General features: G+C 54.2%; 1 protein-coding gene across 2 annotated transcripts in view; it reads left to right on the top strand.

Moving 5' to 3' along the window:
* CSNK2A2 (casein kinase 2 alpha 2) overlaps window positions 1-18,832 on the top strand; it is a 35,308-nt gene extending 16,476 nt beyond the window's left edge. The window contains exons 4-12 of one of the 2 annotated variants that reach the window (XM_063945846.1): window positions 744-794; window positions 10,939-10,995; window positions 13,409-13,492; window positions 13,932-14,042; window positions 14,111-14,212; window positions 15,730-15,830; window positions 15,907-16,055; window positions 17,626-17,715; window positions 17,797-18,832. In XM_063945846.1, coding sequence (XP_063801916.1) covers window positions 744-794; window positions 10,939-10,995; window positions 13,409-13,492; window positions 13,932-14,042; window positions 14,111-14,212; window positions 15,730-15,830; window positions 15,907-16,055; window positions 17,626-17,699 — 729 coding nt within the window. In that variant the 3' untranslated portion in view covers window positions 17,700-17,715; window positions 17,797-18,832. Of the gene's footprint in view, window positions 1-743; window positions 795-10,935; window positions 10,996-13,408; window positions 13,493-13,931; window positions 14,043-14,110; window positions 14,213-15,729; window positions 15,831-15,906; window positions 16,056-17,625; window positions 17,716-17,796 lie in introns of both variants that reach the window. The other variant, XM_063945845.1, reaches the window with a different exon arrangement.
* Window positions 18,833-19,351: the final 519 nt, after the last annotated feature.

Genomic DNA, 19,351 nt, shown 5'->3' with positions numbered 1-19,351 from the left:
AGACCATTGGCTCATACACCATGGGGTGGATTTAGCAGGGTAGTGGAGAGCTCCCCTTATATAGACAGAGCAAGTACTAATGAGGGGCACAAAAGAACGGTGTGAAGAAGTCCCTCGGGGCGCTTCTAGTATAACGGTTGCTGCCTACAAAGTCCACTGGTAGCCCTATCCCAAAGGGAATAAGCAATAGATAGATCTGTGGTTTTGTGGACTAGATGGCGCTACCGATTCAAGTAGTGAAGGTGAGAGAAATGAAGAGGGACGTTTAGACTTAGCTTATCGTCGAGGTCTGGAATGTTCTGCTTCTGATGACCAGACGGAATAAGTTAAAACTGTTGTGGTCCTCGTATAGCGGTTTCTTTAGACGGTAGTCAAGGGGCGTTAATCCTCTCACTCCGGTATGATGATTTGATTGAGCACCCAGCAGTATATGGAACTATGCAACTATGTCTATAACGTACATCAGAGAGGGCTGTCAGTACTCCATCCCCTAACCACCTCCTATGTGTCTGGGCTGTGGGCAGAAACGTGGACATTTGTGGTATGTACTGAGCGGCCGTCTGTACAGTGTCAGGTAAGATAATGGAGAAATGGTAGAATAGGTCTGTGAGAGGTGGGGGCAGCCTTCCGCTACTAAACTGCTTGGTAAGGAAGAAGAGATGTGACAACCAGAAGTGTAGAAAAGATTTACCTGCACCTTGTCTGTGCTTAATGTAAATGTCACATTCATTTCATTCCCACAGTCCAAGACTCCAGCGCTAGTGTTCGAATACATCAATAATACAGACTTCAAGGTGAGTCGGAGAGTCTGGGTGGTGGGTACTAGTATCTGTGTGTCGGGCACTGGGATGTGGGTACAAGTGTCTGTCGTGCGCTGGGATGTGGGTACTAGTGTCTGTCAGGCACTGGGAGGTGGGTACAAGTGTCTGTGTGTGGGTACTAGTATCTGTGTGTCAGGCACTGGGAGGTGGGTACTAGTGTCTGTGTGTCGGGCACTGGGAGGTGGGTACTAGTGTCTGTGTGTCGGGCACTGGGAGGTGGGTACTAGTGTCTGTGTGTCGGGCACTGGGAGGTGGGTACTAGTGTCTGTGTGTCAGGCACTGGGAGGTGGGTACTAGTGTCTGTGTGTCGGGCACTGGGAGGTGGGTACTAGTGTCTGTGTGTCGGGCACTGGGAGGTGGGTACAAGTGTCTCTCAGGCAGGTGGGTACTAGTGTCTGTGACTGTCGGGCGCTGGGAGGTGGGCACAAGTGTCTGTATGTCTGGCACTGGGAGGTGGGTACTAGTGTCTGTGTGTCAGGCACTGGGAGGTGGGTACTAGTGTCTGTGTGTCAGGCACTGGGAGGTGGGTACTAGTGTCTGTGTGTCGGGCCTTGGAAGGTGGGTACTAGAGTCTGTGTCGGGCACTTGGATATGGGTACAAGTGTCTTTCAGGCAGGTGGGTACTAGTTTCTGTGTGACTGTCGGGCACTGGGAGGTGGGTACTAGTGTCTGTGTGTCGGGCACTGGGAGGTGGGTACTAGTGTCTGTGTGTCGGTCGCTGGGAGGTGGGTCCAAGTGTCTGTGTGTGGGTACTAGTGTCTGTGTGTCAGGCATTGGAGGTGGGTACTAGTGTCTGTGTGTCGGGCACTGGGATGTGGGTACAAGTGTCTGTCAGGCAGGTGGGTACTAGTGTCTGTGTGACTGTCGGGCACTGGGTGGTGGGTACTAGTGTCTGTGTGTCGGGCACTGCGAGGTGGGTACTAGTGTCAGTCAAGCACTGCGAGGTGGGTACTAGTGTCTGTGGGTCTGCCACGGGATGGAGGTGGGGCGTCTGTGAGTGTCGGGCACTGGGAGGTGGGTCCTAGTGTCTGTGGAAATGTCTGGCACTAGGAGGTGGGTACTAGTGTCTGTGTGTCGGTCGCTGGGAGGTGGGTCCAAGTGTCTGTGTGTGGGTACTAGTGTCTGTGTGTCGGGCACTGGGAGGTGGGTACTAGTGTCAGTCGGGCACTGCGAGGTGGGTATTAGTGTCTTTGGAAATGTTGGGCACTGGGAGGTGGCTACTAGTGTATGTGTGTCTGCCACGGGGTGGGGGTGGGGCGTTTGTGAGTGTCGGGCACTGGGAGGTGGGTACTAGTGTCTGTGGAAATGTCTGGCACTGGGAGGTGGATAATAGTTTCTGTGTGAGTATCTGGCACTGGGAAGTAGGTACTGTCTGTGCAAATGTTGGGCACTGGGAGGTGGGTATTAGTGTCTGTGCGTGGATACTAGTGTCTATGTGTCGGGCACTGGGAGGTGGGTACTAGTGTCTGTGTGTCGGGCACTGGGAGATGGGTACTAGTGTCTGTGTTGGGTGGAAATGTCTGGCACTGGGAGGTGGATAATTGTTTGTGTGAGTGTCTGGCACTGGGAAGTAGGTACTAGTGTCTGGAAATGTTGGGCACTGGGAGGTGGGTACTAGTGTCTGTGTGTTGGGTGGAAATGTTGGGCACTGGGAGGTGGATAATAGTTTCTGTGTGAGAGTTTGGCACTAGGAAGTAGGTAGTAGTGTCTGGAAATGTTGGGCACTGGGGCGTGGGTACTTGTGTCTGTAGAAATTTTGGGCACTGGCAGGTGGGTACTAGATTCTGTGGAAATGTCAGGCACTGAGAGGTGGGTAGTAGTTTCTGTGTGAGTGTCGGGCACTGGGAGGTAGGTACTAGTGTCTATCGTCACTGGGAGGTGGGTACTAGTGTCTGTGGAAATTTTGGGCACTGGGAGGTGGGTACTAGTGTCTGTGGAAATGTCTGGCACTGGGAGGTGAGTACTAGTGTCTGGAAATGTTGGGCACTGGGAGGTGGGTACTAGTGTCTGTGTGAGTGTCGGGCACTGGGAGGTGTATTCTATTATCTGTGAATGTTGGGCACTGGGTGGTGGGTACTAGTGTCTGTGGAAATGTTGGGCATTGGGAGGTGGGTACTAGTGTCAGTGTTTTGGGTGGAAATGTCAGGCACTGGGAGGTGGATAATAGTTTCTGTGCGATTGTCTGGCACTAGTAAGTAGGTAGTGTCTGTGGAAATGTTGGGCACTGGCAGGTGGGTACTAGTGTCTGTGTGTTGGGAGGTGGGTACTAGTTTATGTGGAAATGTCAGGCACTGAGAGGTGGGTAGTAGTTTCTGTGTGAGTGTCGGGCACTGCAAGGTAGGTGCTAGTATCTATCGTCACTGGGAGGTGGGTAGTAGTGTCTGGAAATGTTGGGCACTGTGAGGTGGGTACTAGTGTCTGTGGAAATGTTGGGCACTGGGAGGTGGGTACTAGTGTCTGTGTCTCGTCACTGTGAGGTGGGTACTAGTGTCTGTGTGTTGGGTGGAAATGTGAGGCACTGGGAGGTGGATAATAGTTTCTGTGTGAGTGTTTGGCACTAGGAAATGGGTAGTAGTGTCTGGAAATGTTGGGCACTGGGACGTGGGTACTTGTGTCTAGAAATTTTGGGCACTGGCAGGTCGGTACTAGTTTCTGTGGAAATGTCAGGCACTGAGAGGTGGGTAGTAGTTTCTGTGTGAGTGTCGGGCACTGAGAGGTAGGTGCTAGTGTCTATCGTCACTGGGAGGTGGGTAGTAGTTTCTGTGAGTGTCGGGCACTGGGAGGTAGGTACTAGTGTCTATCGTCACTGGGAGGTGGGTACTAGTGTCTGTGGAAATTTTGGGCACTGGGAGGTGGGTACTAGTGTCTGTGGAAATGTCTGGCACTGGGAGGTGAGTACTAGTGTCTGGAAATGTTGGGCACTGGGAGGTGGGTACTAGTGTCTGTGTGAGTGTCGGGCACTGGGAGGTGTGTTCTATTATCTGTGAATGTTGGGCACTGGGTGGTGGGTACTAGTGTCTGTGGAAATGTTGGGCATTGGGAGGTGGGTACTAGTGTCAGTGTTTTGGGTGGAAATGTCAGGCACTGGGAGGTGGATAATAGTTTCTGTGTGATTGTCTGGCACTAGTAAGTAGGTAGTGTCTGTGGAAATGTTGGGCACTGGCAGGTGGGTACTAGTGTCTGTGTGTTGGGAGGTGGGTACTAGTTTCTGTGGAAATGTCAGGCACTGAGAGGTGGGTAGTAGTTTCTGTGTGAGTGTCGGGCACTGCAAGGTAGGTGCTAGTATCTATCGTCACTGGGAGGTGGGTAGTAGTGTCTGGAAATGTTGGGCACTGTGAGGTGGGTACTAGTGTCTGTGGAAATGTTGGGCACTGGGAGGTGGGTACTAGTGTCTGTGTCTCGTCACTGTGAGGTGGGTACTAGTGTCTATGTGTTGGGTGGAAATGTGAGGCACTGGGAGGTGGATAATAGTTTCTGTGTGAGTGTTTGGCACTAGGAAATGGGTAGTAGTGTCTGGAAATGTTGGGCACTGGGACGTGGGTACTAGTGTCTGTGGAAATGTTGGGCACTGGCAGGTGGGTACTAGTGTTGGGAGGTGGGTACTAGTTTCTGTGGAAATGTCAGGCAGAGAGAGGTGGGTAGTAGTTTCTGTGTGAGTGTCGGGCATTGCGAGGTAGGTACTAGTGTCTATCGTCACTGGGAGGTGGGTAGTAGTGTCTGTGGAAATGTTGGGCACTGGGAGGTGGGTACTAGTGTCTGTGGATATGTTGGGCACTGTGATGTGGGTACTAGTGTCTGTCTCGTCACTGTGAGGTGGGTACTAGTGTCTGTGTGTTGGGTGGAAATGTCAGGCACTGGGAGGTGGATAATAGTTTCTCTAACGTCCTAGTGGATGCTGGGGACTCCGAAAGGACCATGGGGATAGCGGCTCCGCAGGAGACTGGGCACAAAAGTAAAAAGCTTTAGGACTACCTGGTGTGCACTGGCTCCTCCCCCCATGACCCTCTGTTAGATTTTTGTGCCCGAACGAGACGGGTGCAGGCTAAGGGGCTCTCCTGAGCTGCTTAGTGTAAAAGTTTAAAGTAGGTTTTTTATTTTCAGTGAGACCTGCTGGCAACAGGCTCACTGCACCGAGGGACTAAGGGGAGAAGAAGCGAACTCACCTGCGTGCAGAGTGGATTGGGCTTCTTAGGCTACTGGACATTAGCTCCAGAGGGACGATCACAGGCCCAGCCATGGATGGGTCCCGGAGCCGCGCCGCCGGCCCCCTTACAGAGCCAGAAGAGTGAAGAGGTCCGGAAAATCGGTGGCAGAAGACGTCCTGTCTTCAATAAGGTAGCGCACAGCACTGCAGCTGTGCGCCATTGCTCTCAGCACACTTCACACTCCGGTCACTGAGGGTGCAGGGCGCTGGGGGGGGGGCGCCCTGAGACGCAATAAAAAACCTTTTTTTGGCAAAAAATACATCACATATAGCTCCTGGGCTATATGGATGCATTTAACCCCTGCCAATTTTTCCATTAAAAAGCGGGAGAAAGGTCGCCGTGAAGGGGGCGGAGCCTATCTCCTCAGCACACTGGCGCCATTTTTTCCTCACAGCTCCGTTGGAGGAAGGCTCCCTGACTCTCCCCTGCAGTCCTGCACTACAGAAACAGGGTAAAACAAGAGAGGGGGGGCACTAAATTGGCATATTAATATATACAGCAGCTATATTAGGGAAAAACACTTATATAAGGTTATCCCTGTATATATATAGCGCTCTGGTGTGTGCTGGCAAACTCTCCCTCTGTCTCCCCAAAGGGCTAGTGGGGTCCTGTCCTCTATCAGAGCATTCCCTGTGTGTGTGTGCTGTGTGTCGGTACGCTGTGTCGACATGTATGAGGAGGAAAATGGTGTGGAGGCGGAGCAATTGCCTGTGTTAGTGATGTCACCCCCTAGGGAGTCGACACCTGACTGGATGGTCTTATGGAAAGAATTACGTGATGGTGTCGGCACTTTACAAAAGACTGTTGACGACATGAGACAGCCGGCAAATCAGTTAATACCTGTACAGGCATCTCAAACACCGTCAGGGGCTATAAAACGCCCGTTACCTCAGGTCGATACAGACACTGACACGGACACTGACTCCAGTGTCGACGGTGAGGAAACAAACGTATTTTCCAGTAGGGCCACACGTTACATGATCACGGCAATGAAGGAGGTTTTGAACATTTCTGATACTACAAGTACCACAAAAAAGGGTATTATGTGGGGTGTGAAAAAACTACCCGTAGTTTTTCCTGAATCAGATGAATTAAATGAGGTGTGTGATGAAGCGTGGGTTTCCCCCGATAAAAAACTGCTAATTTCTAAAAAATTATTGGCATTATACCCTTTCCCGCCAGAGGTTAGGGCGCGTTGGGAAACACCCCCTAGAGTGGATAAGGCGCTCACACGCTTATCAAAACAAGTGGCGTTACCGTCTCCTGATACGGCCGCCCTCAAGGAACCAGCTGATAGGAAGCTGGAAAATATCCTAAAAAGTATATACACACATACTGGTATTATACTGCGACCAGCAATCGCCTCAGCCTGGATGTGCAGTGCTGGGGTGGCTTGGTCGGATTCCCTGACTGAAAATATTGATACCCTGGACAGGGACAATATATTATTGACTATAGAGCATTTAAAGGATGCATTTCTATATATGCGTGATGCACAGAGGGATATTTGCACTCTGGCATCAAGAGTAAGTGCGATGTCCATTTCTGCCAGAAGAGGGTTATGGACGCGACAGTGGTCAGGTGATGCGGATTCCAAACGGCATATGGAAGTATTGCTGTATAAAGGGGAGGAGTTATTTGGGGTCGGTCTATCGGACCTGGTGGCCACGGCAACGGCTGGGAAATCCACCTTTTTACCCCAAGTCACCTCACAGCAGAAAAAGATACCGTCTTTTCAGGCTCAGTCCTTTCGTCCCCATAAGGGCAAGCGGGCAAAAGGCCACTCATATCTGCCCCGGGGCAGAGGAAGGGGAAAAAGACTGCAGCAGACAGCCTCTTCCCACGAACAGAAGCCCTCTCCCGCTTCTGCCAAGTCCTCAGCATGACGCTGGGGCCTTACAAGCGGACTCAGGCAAGACGGTGGGGGCCCGTCTCAAGAATTTCAGCGCGCAGTGGGCTCACTCGCAAGTGGACCCCTGGATCCTGCAGGTAGTATCTCAGGGGTACAAATTGGAATTCGAGACGTCTCCCCCTCGCCGGTTCCTGAAGTCTGCTTTACCAACGTCTCCCCCCGACAGGGAGGCGGTATTGGAAGCCATTCACAAGCTGTATTCCCAGCAAGTGATAATCAAGGTACCCCTCCTACAACAGGGAAAGGGGTATTATTCCACCCTGTTTGTGGTACCGAAGCCGGACGGCTCGGTGAGACCCATTTTAAATCTGAAATCCTTGAACACTTACATAAAAAGGTTCAAGTTCAAGATGGAGTCACTCAGAGCAGTGATAGCGAACCTGGAAGAAGGGGACTATATGGTGTCTCTGGACATCAAGGATGCTTACCTCCATGTCCCAATTTGCCCTTCTCACCAAGGGTACCTCAGGTTTGTGGTACAGAACTGTCACTATCAGTTTCAGACGCTGCCGTTTGGATTGTCCACGGCACCCCGGGTCTTTACCAAGGTAATGGCCGAAATGATGATTCTTCTTCGAAGAAAAGGCGTCTTAATTATCCCTTACTTGGACGATCTCCTGATAAGGGCAAGGTCCAGAGAACAGTTAGAGGTCGGAGTAGCACTATCTCAAGTAGTACTACGACAGCACGGATGGATTCTAAATATTCCAAAATCGCAGCTGATTCCGACGACACGTCTGCTGTTCCTAGGAATGATTCTGGGCACAGTACAGAAAAAGGTGTTTCTCCCGGAAGAGAAAGCCAGGGAGTTATCCGACCTAGTCAGGAACCTCCTAAGACCAGGCCAAGTGTCAGTACATCAATGCACAAGGGTCCTGGGAAAGATGGTGGCTTCTTACGAAGCGATTCCATTCGGCAGATTCCACGCAAGAACTTTTCAGTGGGATCTGCTGGACAAATGGTCCGGATCGCATCTTCAAATGCATCAGCGGATAACCCTGTCTCCAAGGACAAGGGTGTCTCTCCTGTGGTGGTTACAGAGTGCTCATCTCCTAGAGGGCCGCAGATTCGGCATTCAGGATTGGGTCCTGGTGACCACGGATGCCAGCCTGAGGGGCTGGGGAGCAGTCACACAGGGAAGAAATTTCCAGGGCTTGTGGTCAAGCATGGAAACGTCACTTCACATAAATATCCTGGAACTCAGGGCCATTTACAATGCCCTAAGTCAGGCAAGACCTCTGCTTCAGGGTCAGCCGGTGTTGATCCAGTCGGACAACATCACGGTAGTCGCCCACGTAAACAGACAGGGCGGCACAAGAAGCAGGAGGGCAATGACGGAAGTGGCAAGGATTCTTCGCTGGGCGGAAAATCATGTGATAGCACTGTCAGCAGTGTTCATTCCGGGAGTGGACAACTGGGAAGCAGACTTCCTCAGCAGACACGATCTTCACCCGGGGGAGTGGGGACTTCACCCAGAAGTCTTCCACATGATTGTGAACCGTTGGGAAAAACCAAAGGTGGACATGATGGCGTCCCGCCTCAACAAAAAACTGGACAGATATTGCGCCAGGTCAAGGGACCCTCAGGCAATAGCTGTGGACGCTCTGGTAACACCGTGGGTGTACCAGTCAGTGTATGTGTTCCCTCCTCTTCCTCTCATACCAAAAGTACTGAGAATCATAAGAAGGAGAGGAGTAAAGACTATACTCGTGGCTCCGGATTGGCCAAGAAGGACTTGGTACCCGGAAATTCAAGAGATGCTCACGGAAGACCCGTGGCCTCTACCTCTAAGAAAGGACCTGCTCCAGCAGGGACCATGTCTGTTCCAAGACTTACCGCGGCTGCGTTTGACGGCATGGCGGTTGAACGCCGGATCCTGAAGGAAAAAGGCATTCCGGATGAAGTCATCCCTACCCTGATCAAAGCCAGGAAGGATGTGACCGTACAACATTATCACCGTATTTGGCGAAAATATGTTGCGTGGTGCGAGGCCAGGAAGGCCCCTAAGAGGAATTTCAACTGGGTCGATTCCTGCATTTCCTGCAAACAGGACTGTCTATGGGCCTAAAATTAGGGTCCATTAAGGTTCAAATTTCGGCCCTGTCAATATTCTTCCAAAAAGAACTAGCTTCTGTCCTGAAGTTCAGACGTTTGTCAAGGGAGTACTGCATATACAGCCTCCTTTTGTGCCTCCAGTGGCACCTTGGGATCTCAATGTTGTTTTGGGGTTCCTAAAATCACATTGGTTTGAACCACTCACCACTGTGGACTTAAAATATCTCACATGGAAAGTGGTAATGCTGTTAGCCCTGGCTTCAGCCAGGCGTGTTTCAGAATTGGCGGCTTTATCCTATAAAAGCCCTTACCTAATTTTTCATACGGACAGGGCAGAATTGAGGACTCGTCCTCAATTTCTCCCTAAGGTGGTTTCAGCATTTCACTTAAACCAGCCTATTGTGGTGCCTGCGGCTACTAGGGACTTGGAGGATTCCAAGTTACTGGACGTAGTCAGGGCCCTGAAAATATATGTTTCCAGGACGGCTGGAGTCAGAAAATCTGACTCGCTGTTTATCCTGTATGCACCCAACAAGCTGGGTGCTCCTGATTCTAAGCAGACGATTGCTCGTTGGATTTGTAGTACAATTCAGCTTGCACATTCTGTGGCAGGCCTGCCACAGCCAAAATCTGTAAAAGCCCATTCCACAAGGAAAGTGGGCTCATCTTGGGCGGCTGCCCGAGGGGTCTCGGCTTTACAACTTTGCCGAGCAGCTACTTGGTCAGGGGCAAACACGTTTGCTAAATTCTACAAATTTGATACCCTGGCTGAGGAGGACCTGGAGTTCTCTCATTCGGTGCTGCAGAGTCATCCGCACTCTCCCGCCCGTTTGGGAGCTTTGGTATAATCCCCATGGTCCTTTCGGAGTCCCCAGCATCCACTAGGACGTTAGAGAAAATAAGAATTTACTTACCGATAATTCTATTTCTCATAGTCCGTAGTGGATGCTGGGCGCCCATCCCAAGTGCGGATTGTCTGCATTACTTGTACATAGTTATTGTTACAAAAATCGGGTTATTGTTGTTGTGAGCCATCTTTTCAGAGGCTCCTTCAGTTATCATGCTGTTAACTGGGTTTCATATCACAAGTTGTACGGTGTGATTGGTGTGGCTGGTATGAGTCTTACCCGTGATTCAAAATCCTTTCTTATTGTGTACGCTCGTCCGGGCACAGTATCCTAACTGAGGCTTGGAGGAGGGTCATGGGGGGAGGAGCCAGTGCACACCAGGTAGTCCTAAAGCTTTTTACTTTTGTGCCCAGTCTCCTGCGGAGCCGCTATCCCCATGGTCCTTTCGGAGTCCCCAGCATCCACTACGGACTATGAGAAATAGAATTATCGGTAAGTAAATTCTTATTTTCTGTGTGAGTGTTTGGCACTAGGAAATAGGTAGTAGTGTCTGGAAATGTTGGGCACTGGGACGTGGGTACTAGTGTCTGTGGAAATGTTGGGCACTGGCAGGTGGGTACTAGTGTTGGGAGGTGGGTACTAGTTTATGTGGAAATGTCAGGCACTGAGAGGTGGGTAGTAGTTTCTGTGTGCGTGTCGGGCACTGCAAGGTAGGTGCTAGTGTCTATCGTCACTGGGAGGTGGGTAGTAGTGTCTGTGGAAATGTTGGGCACTGGGAGGTGGGTACTAGTGTCTGTGGATATGTTGGGCACTGTGATGTGGGTACTAGTGTCTGTGTCTCGTCACTGGGAAGTGGGTACTAGTGTATGTGGAAATGTTGAGCGGTGGGTACTAGTGTCCGGAAATGTTGGGCAGTGGGAGGTGGGCTTTAGTTCACGGTCCGATTTCCCTGATCAGTCCCAGAGTAAGGTGGGCCTTGTCCGGCCACTTGGCCCTGGATGGCTGGATCTTGTTTGATCTACATATGTGTGAAGAACTTTAGGGCTTGTTGAACAGCTGTTGTTCTAATTAACGTGTTGTCTCTATTTGTGCAGCAGCTGTATCAGATCCTGACGGACTACGATATCCGTTTTTACATGTATGAGCTGCTGAAGGTGAGTTCCTCCGCCTGATCTTTATATAGAACACAATCTAGTCATGTGTCAGTAGTCTCTTCCGGCCCTGTGCTCTGTACTGTACGCTGACATTGCTGGTGTGACCCTGCGCTCTGTACTGTACACTGCCGGTGTGACCCTGCGCTCTGTACTGTACACTGCCGGTGTGACCCTGCGCTCTGTACTGTACACTGCCGGTGTGACCCTGCGCTCTGTACTGTACACTGACCGTGCCGGTGTGACCCTGCGCTCTGTACTGTACACTGACAGTGCCGGTGTGACCCTGAGCGGCCCTGTGCTCTGTACTGTACACTGACATTGCTGGTGTGACCCTGCGCTCTGTACTGTACACTGACAGTGCCGGTGTGACCCTGCGCTCTGTACTGTACACTGACAGTGCCGGTGTGACCCTGTGCTCTGTACTGTACACTGACCGTGCCGGTGTGATCCAGTGCTCTGTACTGTACACTGACATTGCCTGTGTGACCCTGAGCGGCCCTGTGCTCTGTACTGTACGCTGACAGTGCCGGTGTGACCCTGCACTCTATACTATACGCTGACAGTGCCGGTGTGACCCTGCACTCTATACTATACGCTGACAGCGCCGGTGTGACCCTGTGCTCTGTACTGTACGCTGACAGTGCTGGTGTGACCCTGCTCTCTGTACTGTACACTGACATTGTCGGTGTGACTTTGCGCTCTATACTATACGCTGACATTGCTGGTGTGACCCTGCGCTCTGTACTGTACGCTGACATTGCCGGTGTGACCCTGCGCTCTGTACTGTACGCTGACAGTGCTGATGTGACCCTGCTCTCTGTACTGTACACTGACATTGTCGGTGTGACTTTGCGCTCTATACTATACGCTGACATTGCTGGTGTGACCCTGCGCTCTGTACTGTACGCTGACATTGTCGGTGTGACTTTGCGCTCTATACTATACGCTGACATTGCTAGTGTGACCCTGCGCTCTGTACTGTACGGTGATAGTGCCGGTGTGACCCTGTGCTCTATACTATACGCTGACAGTGCCGGTGTGACCCAGTGCTCTGTACTGTACAGTGATATTGCCGGTGTGCCCCTGTGCTCTATACTATACGCTGACATTGCCGGTGTGACCCTGTGCTCTGTACTGTACAGTGATATTGCCGGTGTGACCCTGTGCTCTGTACTGTACGGTGATATTGCCGGTGTGACCCTGCGCTCTGTACTGTACGCTGACATTGCTGGTGTGACCCTGCGCTCTGTACTATACGCTGACAGTGCCGGTGTGACCCTGCGCTCTGTACTATACGCTGACAGTGCCGGTGTGACCCTGCGCTCTGTACTGTACGCTGACATTGCTGGTGTGACCCTGCGCTCTGTACTATACGCTGACAGTGCCGGTGTGACCCTGCGCTCTGTACTGTACGCTGACATTGCCGGTGTGACCCTGCGCTCTGTACTGTACGCTGACATTGCTGGTGTGACCCTGCGCTCTGTACTGTACGGTGATAGTGCCGGTGTGACCCTGTGCTCTATACTATACGCTGACACGGCCGGTGTGACTCTGAGCGGCCCTGTGCTCTGTACTATACGCTGACATTGCCGGTGTGACCCTGTGCTCTGTACTGTACAGTGATATTGCCGGTGTGACCCTGCGCTCTGTACTGTACGCTGACATTGCCGGTGTGACCCTGAGCGGCCCTGTGCTCTGTCCTATACGCTGACATTGCCGGTGTGACCCTGTGCTCTGTACTGTACGCTGACATTGCCGGTGTGACCCTGAGCGGCCCTGTGCTCTGTACTGTACGCTGACATTGCCGGTGTGACCCTGCGCTCTGTACTGTACGCTGACATTGCCGGTGTGACCCTGCGCTCTGTACTATACGCTGACATTGCCGGTGTGACCCTGCGCTCTATACTATACGCTGACATTGCCGGTGTGACCCTGTGCTCTGTACTGTACGGTGACAGTGCCGGTGTGACCCTGAGCGGCCCTGTGCTCTGTACTGTACGTTGACGGTGCCGGTGTGACCCTGTGCTCTGTACTGTACACTGACAGTGCCGGTGTGACCCTGAGCGGCCCTGTGCTCTGTACTGTACGCTGACTGTGCCGGTGTGACCCTGTGCTCTGTACTGTACACTGACATTGCCGGTGTGACCGTGTGCTCTGTACTATACACTGACATTGCTGGTGTGACCCTGTGCTCTGTACTGTACGGTGATATCGCCGATGTGACACTGTGCTCTGTACTGAACAGTGATATTGCCGGTGTGACCCTGTGTTCTGTACTGTACGCTGACGGTGCCGGTGTGACCCTGTGCTCTGTACTGTACGCTGACGGTGCCGGTGTGACCCTGTGCTCTGTACGGTGATATTGCCGGTGTGACCCTGCGCTGATATAACGTCTCCTCTGTCTCCGCGGCAGGCGCTGGATTACTGTCACAGTCAGGGAGTGATGCATCGGGATGTGAAGCCCCATAACGTCATGATTGATCATCAGCAGAAGAAGGTACTGGACGGGGGTGGGGGGGGGTTCCTGTCTCTGTCCCGGTTCCTGTCTCCTGTCCCGGTTCCTGTCTCCTGTCCCGGTTCCTGTCTCCTGTTCCTGTCTCCTGTCTCCTGTTCCTGTCTCCTGTCTCCTGTTCCTGTCTCCTGTCCCGGTTCCTGTCTCCTGTCCCGGTTCCTGTCTCCTGTCCCGGTTCCTGTCTCCTGTCCCGGCTCCTGTCCCGGTCTCCTGTCCCCTGTCCCGGTTCCTGTCTCCTGTCCCGGTTCCTGTCTCTTGTCCTCCTGGTGGTGGTGTCCTGTATGGTGGTTTGTGGCTCTCTCCTGGTTCTGCGTATAAGCCCCATAATGTGTGCAGCTCGGGAGGACATATAGGGCACATGCAGTTGCTAGAACACCATATGATGACCTGAGCCTGTTCCCTTTCTCCTATTCCTGTGTTCCAGCTACGCTTGATAGACTGGGGTCTGGCGGAGTTCTACCATCCGGCGCAGGAGTACAATGTGCGTGTTGCCTCTCGATACTTTAAGGGTCCTGAATTGTTGGTTGATTACCAGGTAAGTGTAAGCGGCAGGAGCGCCCGGCCTCCCTCTGCGGGCCTGCCTCACTGTGCTGTCCTCCGCAGATGTATGACTACAGCCTGGACATGTGGAGCCTCGGCTGTATGCTGGCCAGTATGATCTTCCGCAAGGAGCCCTTTTTCCACGGCCAGGACAACTACGATCAGGTGTGTGCCACAGATAGGACATGCACGTGTGTGTACGGATTGCTCTATCCACCAGCAGGACCACCCTTCCCGTCATATGGGTAAATGCGTGATTGGGCGTGTAAGCCGGCATAGCTGGAGGCAGATCCAGGCGCCAGTGATGACTATTGCAGCTGCGGCACACGGAGCTGTGGCGTACACAGGCAGACACGGTGTAATGTGTGACTGGATGAAATGTGGGCAGCGAACCTATACCACATGTGGGGCCCATCAGGGAGGGGGTGTAGTGTCTTGCAGCTGGGGCCCATCAGGAAGGGGGTGTAGTGTCCTGCAGCTGGGGCCCATCAGGAAGGGGGTGTAGTGTCCTGCAGCTGGGGCCCATCGGGGAGGGGGTGTAGTGTGCTGCAGCTGGGGCCCATCAGGAAGGGGGTGTAGTGTCCTGCAGCTGGGGCCCATCGGGGAGGGGGTGTAGTGCGCTGCAGCTGGGGCCCATCGGGGAGGGGGTGTAGTGTCCTGCAGCTGGGGCCCATCAGGGAGGGGGTGTAGTGTCCTGCAGCTGGGGCCCATCAGGAAGGGGGTGTAGTGTCCTGCAGCTGGGGCCCATCGGGGAGGGGGTGTAGTGCGCTGCAGCTGGGGCCCATCAGGGAGGGGGTGTAGTGTCCTGCAGCTGTGGCCCATCGGGGAGGGGGTGTAGTGCGCTGCAGCTGGGGCCCATCAGGAAGGGGGTGTAGTGCGCTGCAACTGGGGCCCATCGGGGAGGGGGTGTAGTGCGCTGCAGCTGGGGCCCATCGGGGAGGGGGGTGTAGTGCGCTGCAGCTGGGGCCCATCGGGAAGGGGGTGTAGTGCGCTGCAACTGGGGCCCATCGGGGAGGGGGTGTAGTGCGCTGCAGCTGGGGCCCATCGGGGAGGGGGTGTAGTGCGCTGCAGCTGGGGCCCATCAGGAAGGGGGTGTAGTGTGCTGCAACTGGGGCCCATCGGGGAGGGGGTGTAGTGCGCTGCAGCTGGGGCCCATCGGGGAGGGGGTGTAGTGTGCTGCAGCTGGGGTCCGTCGGGGAGGGGGGGTGTAGTGTCCTGCAGCTGGGGCCCGTCGAGGAGGGGGGTGTAGTGTCCTGCAGCTGGGGACCGTCGGGGAGGGGATGCGGTGCGCTGCTGCTGGGGCCCATCGGGGAGGCGGTGTAATGCGCTGCAGTTGGGGCCCGTCGGGGAGGGGGCGTAGTGTGCTGCAGCTGGGGCCCATCGGGGTGGTGGTGGCAAGTGGGGGGGGTGTAGTGTCATGCAGCTGGGGCCCATCGGGGAGGGGATGTAATGCGCTGCAGTTGGGGCCCGTCGGGGAGGGGGTGTAGTGTGCTGCAGCTGGGGCCCATCGGGGGGGGGAGGGGTAGTGTCATGCAGCTGGGGCCCGTCAGGGAGGGGGTGTAGTGTCCTGCAGCTGGGGCCCGTCGGGGAGGGGGTGTAGTGTCCTGCAGGTGTGGCTGGGGTGAGGTGGTGGATTGTCTTTGTGCAGCTGGGACTTACTTGGGGTATTGTTGTCTCTGCAGCTGGTGCGCATCGCCAAGGTTTTGGGCACTGATGACCTGTTTGGGTACTTGAAGAAGTATCACATAGAGCTGGATCCTCATTTCAATGACATCCTGGGACAGTAAGTCGTAATATGTGACCACCTACCCCCCTCCCTCCACCACCATTGACATCACTAAGGGCCCTCTGATCCTCAGACACTCTCGGAAACGTTGGGAGAATTTCCTGCACAGTGAAAACCGCCATCTGGTGAGCGCGGAGGCTCTGGACATGCTGGACAAGTTACTGCGCTATGACCATCAGCAGAGGCTCACGGCACGCGAAGCCATGGAGCATCCATACTTCTGTGAGTGCCTCTGACCCCATGTGTACTTTTACCTATGGACATTCTTGTCACGTGCCCACCCCCAGTAGCATGGTCCACAATCTACTTTGTGAGAGGGGGTGGGTGGTGAGTGGTCATGGACCTCCTTCCCTTGGAGAGGGTGGGTGGAGATTGGTCATGGACCTCCTCACTTGGGAGAGGGTGGGCGGGGATTGCTCAGGGACCTCCTACCCTGGGAGAGGGTGTGCAGGGATTGATCAGGGACCCCCCTAGGAGAGGGTGTGCCGGGATTGGTCATGGACCACCCCCCCCCCTCCCCCCTGGGGGAGGGTGGGTGGAGATTGGTCAGGCACCTCCTCCCCTGGGAGAGGTGGTGCGGGAGTTGGTCAGGCACCTCCTCCCCTGGGAGAGGGTGGGTGGCGAGTGTTCAGGGACCTTCTCCCCTGGGAGAGGATGGGTGGCGAGTGGTCGGGGACCTCCTCCCCTGGGAAAGAGTGAGTGGGGATTGGTTAGGGACCTCCTCCCCTGGGAGAGGGTGTGTGGGGATTGCTCAGGGACCTCCTCCCCTGGGAGAGGGTGTGCGGGGATTGCTCAGGGACCTCCTCCCCTGGGAGAGGGTGTGCGGGGATTGCTCAGGGACCTCCTACCCTGGGAGAGGGTGTGCAGGGATTAATCTGGGACCCCCCCCCCTAGGAGAGGGTGTGCGGGTATTGGTCAGGGACCTCTCCCCCTGGGGGAGGGTGGGTGGAGATTGGTCAGGCACCTCCTCCACTGGGAGAGGTGGTGCGGGAGTTGGTCAGGCACCTCCTCCCCTGGGAGAGGGTGGGTGGCGAGTGGTCAGGGACCTTCTCCCCTGGGAGAGGATGGGTGGCGAGTGGTCAGGGACCTTCTCCCCTGGGAGAGGATGGGTGGCGAGTGGTCGGGGACCTCCTCCCCTGGGAGAGAGTGTGTGGGGATTGGTTAGGGACCTCCTCCCCTGGGAGAGCGTGTGTGGGGATTGATCAGGGACCTCCTCCCCTGGTAGAGGGTTTGCGAGGATTGGTCAGGGACCTCCTCTCCTGGGAGAGGGTGTGCGGGATTGGTCAGGGACCTCCTCCCCTAGGAGAGGGTGTGCGGGGATTGCTCCGGGACCTCCTACCCTGGGAGAGGGTGTGCAGGGATTGATCAGGGACCTCCCCTCCCCACCACCCTAGGAGAGGGTGTGCGGGGATTGGTCAGGGACCTCTACCCCTGGGGGAGGGTGGGTGGAGATTGGTCAGGCACCTCCTCCCCTGGGAGAGGGTGGGTGGCGAGTGGTCGGGGACCTCCTCCCCTGGGAGAGGATGGAGGATGTGTGTGGGGATTGATCAGGGACCTCCACCCCTGGGAGGGGGCAGGTGGGGTCTGGTCAGGGGCAGCCTCCTGTGGGTGGGGACGTGTCATGGGCCTCCTCCTGTCTGTATCTGTGCAGGGATCACAGTCTGGGCAAGTGCTGGTTATGCGTTTTTTGTCACATAGAGAATGATCTGTCCCTGACAGTATGCACGCTCTCCTGGGAGCTGCCAGTGTGATCACTGCTGTACCCTGATTACATCCCTTTGTGCTTCCGCAGATCCAGTAGTAAAGGAGCAGCAGACTCAGACAGACGGCAATCTGCTCCCGGGAAGCCTGTCGACAGCTCGATGAGGACTGGGGATTGTGGGTAAGTATCTGGTCATCATGATGATGGTGTATCTATGTGTGTGCTATAGAGGTGACACTCTGCCCTTCTCCCCCTCTGCAGGACGCCGCTGCTGTTTTCACCTTGTGTCTGTGAGCAGAACCAGGCGTACGCACTGGAGCACCTCCTGGCATCGGCCGCAGTGGATGTGGACAGTACAAGGACAGTTTATGTTGCTGATCCCAGCGGCTCCAGAACCCAGTACCCCTTATTTTACGGAGACACTGCGAAGGACTGGCTGTCCCCGACACAGCCCCCACAAGGCCGAAACAGCCATTGGTTGACACCTGGGGGCACAACCCTCAGCCCCCCCCCCCCCCCCCTCCCCTTGCTATACCCGAGGACAGGAAGTTTCTGTGTACCTTGATTTAACCCTTTGCCTTTTGGACAGAGCTTCCGTGTAGGGTTGTCCGGTGTAACTGAGGTGCGCGGAGCCCAGCTGTAGATAAGAATGGCGTTTAGGGGTCCCCGGGTGGATGAGATGACGGAGAGCTATGTAACAGGGTATGCGCCGGATACAGTACACCCCCCTCTCTTGAAGCAGCAATACCCCCCGTCACCATTGCTTTTCTTTTGTTTGTTTTTTATGACCAATTTCCAGGGACGTTTTAAGTTATGATAATGCCAAGAGTCAGCGTTCTGGGCTGTTACCAGTCTTACTTTTGTGTTTCCTGAGTAATACGACTCGGCGTCTACAGTTATGTCACTGAAAGTGGAGGGGCTTTCTATTGGGGGGGGGGGAACTCTGGGGTTTGCCGGTACCCTCCTCACGCTGAACAAGACCACCGGAGAGGAGGTTTAGGGTTTGCAGGGGCGAGTTTCTGGCGTCACATTAACCCCTTCCAGTTCCATTGCTTGGAGGGATGCAAGACATCGCCTAACCCCTGAACGGTTGGTTGATGGTTTGTGATGTCCCTCTCTCGCCCAGTCTGGTTTCACCCCGCTCTTAGCACGTGTTCTAAAGCTACCTCGGAGACCAGGTCCTGGAGTACGTACATTCAGATGTGCTGCCTGTGCAATGCAAGTTACTAAATACAATTCTCTGGGTGGAAAAAGTGTTTTTTTGTTACATTAAAATAAGCAAACATGGGTCACATTGCATCTGTGCTGGCGGCTCTCACTGCTAACCCTCTGATTACAGTGTTATTCTCTATGTGACGTGCAGATATGGCGTTCTGCAGCATTGTGGGTGATCACTCGTCATGTGACCTCTGAGTGTATATGTGGGATATTGCACAAATGACAGACCCTCAGCTGTAACCTCTGTGTTCTCCTACTTCTCCCAGATGGGATTGATCATCCAGCGCCCGACAGCTGTGAAGGGTCCATGTGGGCATGATGGGTACACGCTGGGCTGAGTGCTCTCCCACCTACCCAAATCCAATCTATAAATACCTCTGTTCAGCACTCTGGGCTCCCCTTCTTTTCTTATCTATGTTTTCTGTGTGCCTGGTCAGTGTGTACGGTGCAGAGCGCAGGGGGCATCTTACTATTACCCGGTCAGTGTGTCTGGTCAGTGTGTACAGTGCTGAGCGCAGGGGGCATCTTACTATTACCCGGTCAGTGTGTCTGGTCAGTGTGTACAGTGCAGAGCGCAGGGGGCATCTTACTATTACCC

This window comes from Pseudophryne corroboree, chromosome 11 (assembly GCF_028390025.1).
Source record: "Pseudophryne corroboree isolate aPseCor3 chromosome 11, aPseCor3.hap2, whole genome shotgun sequence".
Classification (NCBI taxonomy): Eukaryota; Metazoa; Chordata; class Amphibia; order Anura; family Myobatrachidae; genus Pseudophryne; species Pseudophryne corroboree.
This window is presented reverse-complemented; position numbering and strand designations above follow the sequence as displayed.